Source organism: Mus pahari, chromosome 10 (genome assembly GCF_900095145.1).
Source record: "Mus pahari chromosome 10, PAHARI_EIJ_v1.1, whole genome shotgun sequence".
In the NCBI taxonomy this organism is placed as follows: Eukaryota; Metazoa; Chordata; class Mammalia; order Rodentia; family Muridae; genus Mus; species Mus pahari.
In genome coordinates, this window is record NC_034599.1 from 112937560 (window position 1) to 112947121 (window position 9562).

Here is a 9562-nt window from a genome sequence, read left to right on the forward strand (position 1 = left end):
GACAAAGGGTTGGACATGCCTGTGGGGGACATGACTCAGTCTGTCTGTCATACTCGACACAAACATACAGACTGCCAGTGAGATATCAGACATGCCACCGTGAGCAATAGGCCACAGCTCCCTCAGTGGGGCCACCGTCAGGGAGAGACTTCTGAAATGGTTATCACGATCAGCACAGGGGCAGAGAGATATTTGAAATCCAGTGTTTTTTTGGCTACACTGACCCTGTCTTCAGACATGGCATGGGAATTGAACTCGGGACCTCTGGAAGAGCAGATTGTGCTCGTAACCACTGAGCCATCTCTCCAGCCCCTGAAATCCAGTTTTGTTTTGTTTTTGTTTTTGTTGTTGTTGTTGGTTTTGGGTTTTTTTAAAAATCAAGTTGCAGAACTGGACCTCTCAATGTAAGCCTGTAAATGAGAGCGGAGTCCAGTGAATGCATGAAGACATTCTTGTGCTTACATCCTATGTGATGCTTGCAGGGTCAGGGGAGAAAGCAAGCTGCTCTTGTGGCCTGGGTCTTGCCCTGACAGCGGGGACATGGGAATGGCTCTGTAGATCTAGGCACATGTTGGGGGATGCTGTAGGGATGGGTCTCCTCTTGTCTGGCTGTGTCCTGCAGCAAAGCCTGCAGGTTCCTCCCACCCGACCGGCTCAGTTTCTCAGAGGCAGGGCAACAGTTCCTGATCCAGGGAACACTGAAGTCCTGGCTGAGGTGCTACGCTAGAATGGAAGAAGGCACCACAGTCCCTTTTCTATACTGAGGGGACTGAAGCTCCGTTGGCTCCAGTCTCCCCAGTGTGCAAGCAACAGAGTTGGGATATGAATCTATCCCTTCACTCTGGGGCATAGCTCTCTCTATTTCTTCCCCTGGGCTGAGAGGAGTGAAGGGATGTGGGTGAAGACAAGTAGAAGGGACCTGGCCAACTGGGTGGACGGAGTCCCATGGGAATGAGGAGTCAGCATGGAGTCTCTTGTTAGAACTGCATCCTATCTTCCTGGTCTCGGAGGATGGGGCCTTGGGATTGAATTTGCTGCTGTGGGGGCTGGTGAGATGGCTCAGTGGGTAAGAGCACTGACTGCTCTTTCCAAGGTCCTGAGTTCAAATCCCAGCAACCACATGGTGGCTCACAACCACCTGTAATGGGGTCTGATGCCCTCTTCTGGTGCGTCTGAAGACAGTTATAGTGTACCTATTTATAATAATAAATCTTAAAAAAAAAAAAAAAAGAATTTACTGCTGTGAGCAGTAACCCAAACCCTAACCCTCGGAGAGTTCAGGACAATCTCAAGAGAGGATTAAAGAAGCTGGCAGTAGACACTGCTAGTTACTGAAGGGGAGCCTGAGTGAGCTCCATGGTAAGGCGGGTCAGCCATTCTTGCTCTGTCAGAGTAGCTCCCACCCTCCAGCTTCTGAGAGATATGCCTCTCTCAACCGCTAACCTTGAGACTCCAACAGCATCTTAGGTATCCCTTCTATTTCAATAACACCACCTAGTCAGGGATGGACACCTGACACACTCGGCCAATGGAGGTGTTCCCTAGGAATACCAATTTTGAAATCAGAGAGAGATGTGGTCCTTCTCTGATGATAAAGCCTGGATGATCTGTCACTATGAAGGATCTGAAGGCCAGAGAGGGAACATTGGATCTAAGCCTTGGGCCCCGCTCTGTCTGAGGACTTAGTTGCCCTTTACCACATGATCATGCAACCAGGACCCTTTGTAATTGCACTAATCTGGTTAGCATTTTTGTCACCAGTAAGCCCCAGTGTTCAACATTTGCAATAAGAGATATGTGTGTTTTTCACACATCGAACATAAATTTTTCAAAAACACCATGGGGTTGATTTGCAGGTATCTGGTCCATATTTCTTGCACATAAGATGTAGGGGGAGCGGCAGGGGAATCTGATGCAAGAACTCTGGGTTCTTAGTGGAGCTAGGGTCAGAGAGACAGACCCCTTCAGAGCAGGAGAGATCCATCTCCCTCGCTTGTGTAATGAGTAAAACTGCTCAGAATGCTGTCCTGCCTGCTCCTCTGGGACTCTGGCGAGAAGCTGGCGTGGACAGGATGACCGCACAGGACGGCCAGGCACTTCCTGTATAGGTGTCTCAGGTACCTCCTGAACTTTTCCCCAGCAAAGGCGTAGATAAAAGGGTTGAGGCAACAGTGGCTGAACGCCACTGTCTCGGTCACACTGAGGGCTAACCTCAGGTCCCTCTTCATGTCACAACTGGGGAAGAAGTTGTAGAATTTGAGAGTCTCCAGGAAAATCATGATGTTGTATGGTGTCCAGAAGAGGAAGAAGACAAAGACCACCAGGAGGATGAGCCTGACGGCTCTGGCCTTCTTGCGATTCTTGCAGGAAAACAGCGTCTGGATGATGCGGAAGTAGCAAAAGCTCATGATAAGCAAGGGCAGGGCGAAGCCCAGGATGTTGACTTCCGAGTTGCGGAGCACGGGCCACATTTCCTGCAGGACCTCGGGGTAGTCACCCAGACACTCGTTGTCCTTTCTCTTTGTGAACATGAACTGGGGTGACGCCACTAAGATGGCCGCCGCCCAGACACCCAGACTGATGGTGACGCCGTGCTGCACTGTCCGGCTGTTCATGGAGTTGGCGGCCAGGACGATGGCGAGGTACCGGTCGATGCTGATGACGGTGATGAAGAATATGCCCCCAAAGAAGCCAATGAAGAAGAAGGCAGTCGTGAGCTTGCACACGGCATTGTGGAGGCCCTCATGGCTGATGAGGTAGTGAGTCCAGAAGGGCAAGGTGGCCACAAAGAGCAGGTCGCTCAAGGCCAGGTTCAGGAGGTAGATGTCGGTGATGCTCTTGGGCTTCCGGCTGTTGGTGAGGGCGAGGACCACCAACAGATTTCCCACCAGACCGAACGTGAAGACGAGGGTGTAGAAGACGGACAGGAAGATGGTCCCAAAGGCCACAATGTCGCCCAAATAACAGGCCTCAGCAGAATCGTCATACTCAAAATTCTCTAGATCCAGTTCGGGGAAGGAGGTGGACATGGTGAGGTCCTGGAAGGGATGGAGAAACCAGACCATGTGAGCCTTTGAGGATTGCGTTTCTCACTGGCTGTATGCAGCAAGCGGGAGAAAACACTGACCGGGTGAACAATCGGAACTAGATTTCATCTTCACTTATCCTATCCTTTAAAACATTTTTTTTTTTAATTTTTATTTTTGCAACAGGGTCTCACTGTGCAACCCTGACTTGCTTGGAACTCAGTATGTAGACCCTGTTGGTCTGCAACTCACAGAGATCTGCCTGTCTCTGTTTCCTGATTGCTGGGATCAAAGATGTGAGCTCATACTATGCTGGTTCCTTTTTTTTTTTTAATGATTTTATTTAAAATTATGTGCATGTGGGTTTGTGTGTGGGAAGGCACGTGGAGTGCAGGTGTTTGTTGAGTCCTAAAGGGCCCAATGGATCCCCTGGAGTTGGACTTACAGGTGGTTGTAGGCCACCCTAACATGGGGGCCACCCTGACATGGGAGCCACCCCGACTGAGTCCTCTTCAAGAGCAGCACTTGCACCTCTCCAGCTCTTTAATGGAATTTAGAATCTCCACGAAATGCATATCTCAGCACATCTGTGAGGGGTTAATTTATTTATAATTTTTACAGAGATTTATTTATTTACATGTGTGCATGTCTTGCCAGCACCATGATTGTGCCCGACTCCCAGACCAGAAGAGGGTGTTGGAACCCTTGAAATAGATGGTTGGAAGCCACCATGTAGGTGCTGGGAATTGAACCCTGGTTCTCTGGAAGAACAGCAAAATGCTGTAAACTCCTGAGCCATCTCTCCAGCCCCATGAGAGGGGTTTTAAATATTGAGTTAATAAGGTAGGGAGACCCACTGTAGCCAGGGGCCCGGTGGTACACGCCTCTCATCTCAGCACTTGGGAGGCAGAGGCAGGTGGATTTCTGAGTTCGAGGCCAGCCTGGTCTACAGAGTGAGTTTCAGGACAGCCAGGGCTACACAGAGAAACCCTGTCTTGGTAAAACAAAAACAAAAACAAAACACTCTAAATGTGGATGGAGCCATCGCATAGGTTAGGGTCCCAAGCCTCCTAGAAAAGGAGTGAGCGAGCTTTCCCACTTACAGGCACATGGGAACCTGCTGCCTCACACGCCTGCCAGGGCTTCACACCACTTCACACCAGAGTGATCCCACCAGTTGGTAAGCCACCTCCTTTCGGGGAGGAAGGACACTCCAGCTGTGAGGCAGCTTACTGACCAGCCTACTAAGCTCACAGCAGAGGTGCTCAGAGAAGAAGGCCCTGTAGCCTGAAGCAAAGACTACCTATGCTTGTCCTGCAGCCTGACCTCCCTCACAGCCTGAGATGGTCCAGAGCAGACAGCCTCCGCCCAGTCTACCACAGAAACTGTAACTTTTTTCATCCTTAGTTGCTTCTAGTCTGGTATTTGGTCACTGGTGTGAGGAAAATAACCAGTGTAGTCCTACACTCTTGTCTCATAGCACACGGGATTTTTGCCAGGGTTAATTCTGTGTGGAAAGTTCCTCCATCCCAGTCGCCCTGGGTTGGCCATCTGCAGCTCTAGGTGGATAAGAAGCAGTATTGTAGCCTGGGCTCTGTATCCAGAGAAGCATCAGCTGATACCAGGCCGAAGATGGGCTCAGCCAGCCTGCTGCTCTTGCTGGGAGTGGCTCATCTATCGGGACATTCTCAACCCTAGCCTATCCCTATTCTTTCTCCACAAATTGGGTAATAACACCTGTCCCCTTCCGTCACATCCTAGGCAGGATGTGCTTGCTGGTCAGTCACTCTGCCAAGCTGCTCCGGGCCTCCTCCTCTGCCTCTTGAACCCACAGACAGATCCTTCAGAAGTCTGAAGTTATCTCAGAGTGCACTTCCTGGCTGCCTTGGCCTCCTTCCCCATTGAAATGGAAAACAAAGCTCTCGGGTTTTAACAGGGAGTTTCCACACCCAGTGCACCCTGCTCAGGATGGTCTCACCACAGCCTACCCACTCAGCTGTGGCTTCTTCCTGCATCTCCTGTCTGTGAATTTGCATGTCAGCCAGCCAGCCAATCTCTCCCCTGGTGGACTGGGCAGAGACTGTCTGCTGTGGACCACCTCGGGTTGTGATGGAGTTCAGGCTGTGGGGATTGCATAGTCAGTCTTTGCTTCAGGCCACAGGCCCCTTTCTCTGTGGAGGGCCTTTGTGGTGATCTTACTCAGCACCATTCAAGCTGGTCAGTCCCTGCCTGCTGGCTCACAGTGCTCACGGGTATCATTCAGGGCTGAGGATGTAACTGCAGTGTGAGTACTTGCCTAGGGAGCACAAAGCCTTGGGCTCGGACCTCAGCGTCACACAAACCGGGCATGTTAGTATACATGTGTAATCCCAGCAATTGGGAGGTGGAGGCAGGAGAACCAGCAGAGTTCAAGGTCACCCCATCCTTGGCTGCACAGCAAGCTTCAGTCCAATATGGGATATTTGAGACTTTGTCTCACAAATAAATAAGTAAATAAATAAGTATCCCCTAAAATGTGGTATTTCATATATCTATAGTTGACAGACGAGCAAACAGGAATTGTTGCTTATCCTGAGAGGCTTGTTATGCAGAGAGGATTATCTTCCCATGAATGGGAAGACATGCCATGCAGCGATATGACCTGTGGAGGTCATAAGTGGGGGACCCCAGGGTAGCCACAGTCTTCCTCCTTCTCTCAGTGTGAAGAGTTAGCAGTGCTGACCCCCCAAGAGGAGGTCAAAGCTAAGAAAAGCTCTTTGGCTTGGGGATCTGTCTTCCAATCCAACAGCTTCTGTGGACTCAGAGGATGGACCCCTCTAGCCAGAAGATGAGCTAGGAGCCTTTGGGCTTGCTGGGTCCCTCTGCAAGTCTGGGGTTCAGTCTCCAGTCTGAAAGAGAGAGCCTGGTTCAAGGTTACAGCAGGCTCTTGCAGAGACCGTCTGACGGTTAGACAGCCCGTGGAACTCTTGTTTTACTGGACCCCGAGCATTGTGGAAAATTTGCATGGTAAAGATGGTATTTTTTTTCCACTGACGCAAGAAATGTACCTTTCTCTGCTTATTTTGAAAGTGGAGGAGAGTGCGATGCCCTTTATTGAGCTCTGATCAGTTCTGACAGACCTAACTACTGTGAATCTGAATGACAGAACACTAAACGCTTCAAGACAAACCCACAAGGTCCGTGTGAGGTCCCATGGACATAGAATGCTTCCATTTGTGAGAAGGTTGGAAAAGGTTGTGTGTGTGTATGTGTGTGTGTGTGTGCATGAATCTGAATCCCTGGGAGCAACAGTGCCTGAGGGCAACTCTGAGGATCAAAGGATCCAAAAAAGGAGATTTCGTTTTTTACTATATCTGCTTGGATTCTTTTCTTAGCCACGTAAGTATTCTCCATTTAGAAAATGATTTAATTGATGGATTTTTTCAATTTTAAAAATCAAGAAAAAGATATGAATTTTAATGGAAAACTAAAACAAATAGCAATGCAATGACAGGTTCCAAGAAAGTGATGGTGACACCTTCCGTGTGTCCTCTTCCTGGAGAATTGCACAGGGCATGCACATATCTTTTATGGCTGTGGGCCCTGGGCCCTTACACTTGGCAGCTCTGCAGGTATCTGCTGTGCTGAGTGAGTGAGTGACTGAGTAAGACCTGGCCGGGGAAGATAAGTCTCACATGTGGGGTCCCAGTAGGGGCTCACCGTGGCTCCACAACCAAAAACCAGTGTGGGAAAGACCCTTTGTCATCTTAGCATACATTCTCACCCATCACACTGGCCGTGGCTCCTGGTGGACAGACAGACACCTGTGCCAGCAATTTCTGCTGAGTCTTGTAACCCGATGCTGAGAAACCACGCTGGCTCCGCTGTGAGTCAGAGCGGCACAGGGTCTATAAATCTACTTGGAAGGTGCTAGCACGCTGTGTCGGTTCAAACCCAGCGTCATCGGTGAGCCCCAGAGCATGGGGATTCCACTAGAGTTGGAAACCTCAAGTCAGCAAAGAGTGCTCCCTCCCCAGTCATCCTCCAACCCGATATGCCCAGCAAACGAACTTTCTGATCTGACCTGAGCAAGCCTTTATCTCTGGGTGCTCTGAGCTGTTTAGATTGGGAAATGAACCTAAAGGCAGGGCTTCCTTCCTGGCAGTAGATGGAGAACAGGCAGGAATCTAGGGTAATCTTTAGTTTGGGGCTAGCCTGGGCTACATAGTGAGGCAGTCTGAGACCAGAGACCTGCCCCAATGCTGGCATTCCATGGAAGCAGAGGACATGAGAGAAGGAAAGGTAAAAATCTGACAAGGAATCTCTACAGGAATCTCTCAGCTGTCTTTCACTCCTGGGGGGTTCCAGGAAGCGTACCCGGGGGCTGGCTTGCGTTGGCACCGATACCATCAGCCAACAGCAGCGGCTGTGCAGTACATAACTCAGGTGAGAACACAAATCCCATGGACTCAATCAGTGAGTTGCCTGCTGTAAAAACATGAAGATATCCAGAACCACACAGAAAAAAAAAAAAAAAAAAAAGACAGGTGTGGTAGTGCATGCTTGTAACCCCAGTTCTGGGGAGGCAGATCCCTGGGGCTCACAGACCTGCAACTGAAGCCTCAGATGTCATTGAGAGACAGTCTACAAACATAAGGTGGAGGGCACGTGAGGAATGACACATAAGGTTGACCTCCACATGCATACATATACATGTGTGCAAGCTGCACCTGCACACACACACACACATGCACATACATGTGTGTACCTGCACACACACATGCATGCACATACATGTGTGCACGGGTGCACCTGCACACACACACACACACACACACACACACACACACTCATGCATACATAAACGTATGCATAAATACCCTTCCTACCGCCACCCAACCGTATCCACGGAAACCTCCCTTATCTCTCAGGTCTCTTTCTCCGCATTAGCTTGTGGCTCCACCAACTGGTATTCAGCTGGGGAATCGGAGTTGAACCTAGAAGCAGAGATTTGGATGGTCTACATCAGCGGTTCTCAACCTCTGGGTCCTGACCCTCTGGGAGGCCAGGAGCCCTTTCACATGGGGTCATCTAAGACCATCCATCAGGAAACACAGACAGGAACGTTACTATTCACAACAGGAGCAAGACCACAGTTAGGAAGTAGCAATGAAGTAATTGTATGGTTGGAGTCACCACAACTGGAGGAACTGTATTTAAGGGTTGCAGCATTAGGAAGATTGAGAAACACTGGTTCTAAATCCAAACAGAAATGACTCCTGTGTGACCCACTTCATAAAATTCCCTCTGCACTCTCACTGCCCATCCTGGTCCACTTCCTCTGGCCACTTCCTTTTATGGGGTCCACTCCTCTACTCTGTACCAGGGATGGGGAACCCTTGCCCACAGCTTCCAGCCAACTTCCTGTTTCTTTACTTCCCTTTTCCTAAGATGGCTAACTTCTCCCCTGTTGGCATCCTTATTATGGTGTTTCCCCCTCTCCTTTGGCTCCAGATTCTGCTTATTGATTTCTAAACTCAGTGTCTCCCTTTAAGTTTTCATTCTCCTGAGTCCCTGAGCACAGCCTTTTAGTTCATTCTGAGGACGGAGCTCTGGTCCCCAGATATTATAAACACTTTACTGATGGAGAGATGTCTCCAGTGTCTGACAGTTCTATCTATCTATCTATCTATCTATCTATCTATCTATCTATCTATCTATCTATCTATCTATCTATCTTTTTGTATATTTTTACAATTTCCACCCCGTTTCCTGTACACGTTAGTGGACCTTCTGTTGCTATAGCTATGAGCTCAGGTAAAGTAGTGTGAGGGTGTTGCCCAGCAGCGTTTAGCACAGATCAAAGGCACACCACCAAGCCAAAAAACAGTGACTGCTAAGAGAAACCCAAACCCAAGCTATAGGACCCTCCCTGTGGGTAACAGCGTTACCTCCTTTGTAAAGCACACCATTATCTGAGGTTTGACACCCCTCCCTCCCTCTTCCTCTTTAAAGCACTTTGTGGTATTTGTTTATTTCTATCCAAACAAACTGTGAACAAGCAAATGTTCTATCACTTTTTTTTTAATTAGTGGAGAAACAGATGGACTTTCTAATATTAGAATTCTAGTCACTGTAGGACTTTTTGAGAGGAGGTCTCATGCTATCTCCCATCTCTAACCCAGACTTCTCTATGTAGCCTAGGCTGCCCCAAACTCACTGCAATCTCCCTGCTTGAGCCTCCTCAGTACTGTGATTAAAAATATGAGCCACCCAGCCCACTCGTTTAACTAAGTCACGCAGAAGGAGTCCTCCTGACCATAGACAAGCACGAGGGAACCAGGAGTGTTAAGCACACAGCTTACCTCTTCAGTGGAAGGGATGGGCACCCATTTCCACCCAGAAGGTTAGGAGCAGGTGTAGTTAATGCCCTGGTGACCTGGTGCTCTCTGTAGGGCCAGGTGACTTGGTGCTCTCTGTAGGGCCAGGCTTCATGTGACTCCTCCAGACTTTTTTTTTTTTTTTTTTTTTTTTTTTTTTTTTTTTTTTTTAGTCCT

At 49.1% G+C, this 9562-nt stretch overlaps 1 protein-coding gene across 1 annotated transcript in view; it reads right to left on the reverse strand.

Annotated features, from left to right (window-relative positions):
- Positions 1 to 1179: 1179 nt before the first annotated feature.
- The window catches only part of Cx3cr1 (C-X3-C motif chemokine receptor 1), a 14940-nt gene continuing 6557 nt past the window's right edge, over positions 1180 to 9562 (reverse strand). The window contains exon 2 of the mRNA XM_021207747.2: positions 1180 to 3038. Coding sequence (XP_021063406.1) covers positions 1965 to 3029 — 1065 coding nt within the window. The 5' untranslated portion in view covers positions 3030 to 3038 and the 3' untranslated portion in view covers positions 1180 to 1964. The remainder of the gene's footprint in view (positions 3039 to 9562) is intronic.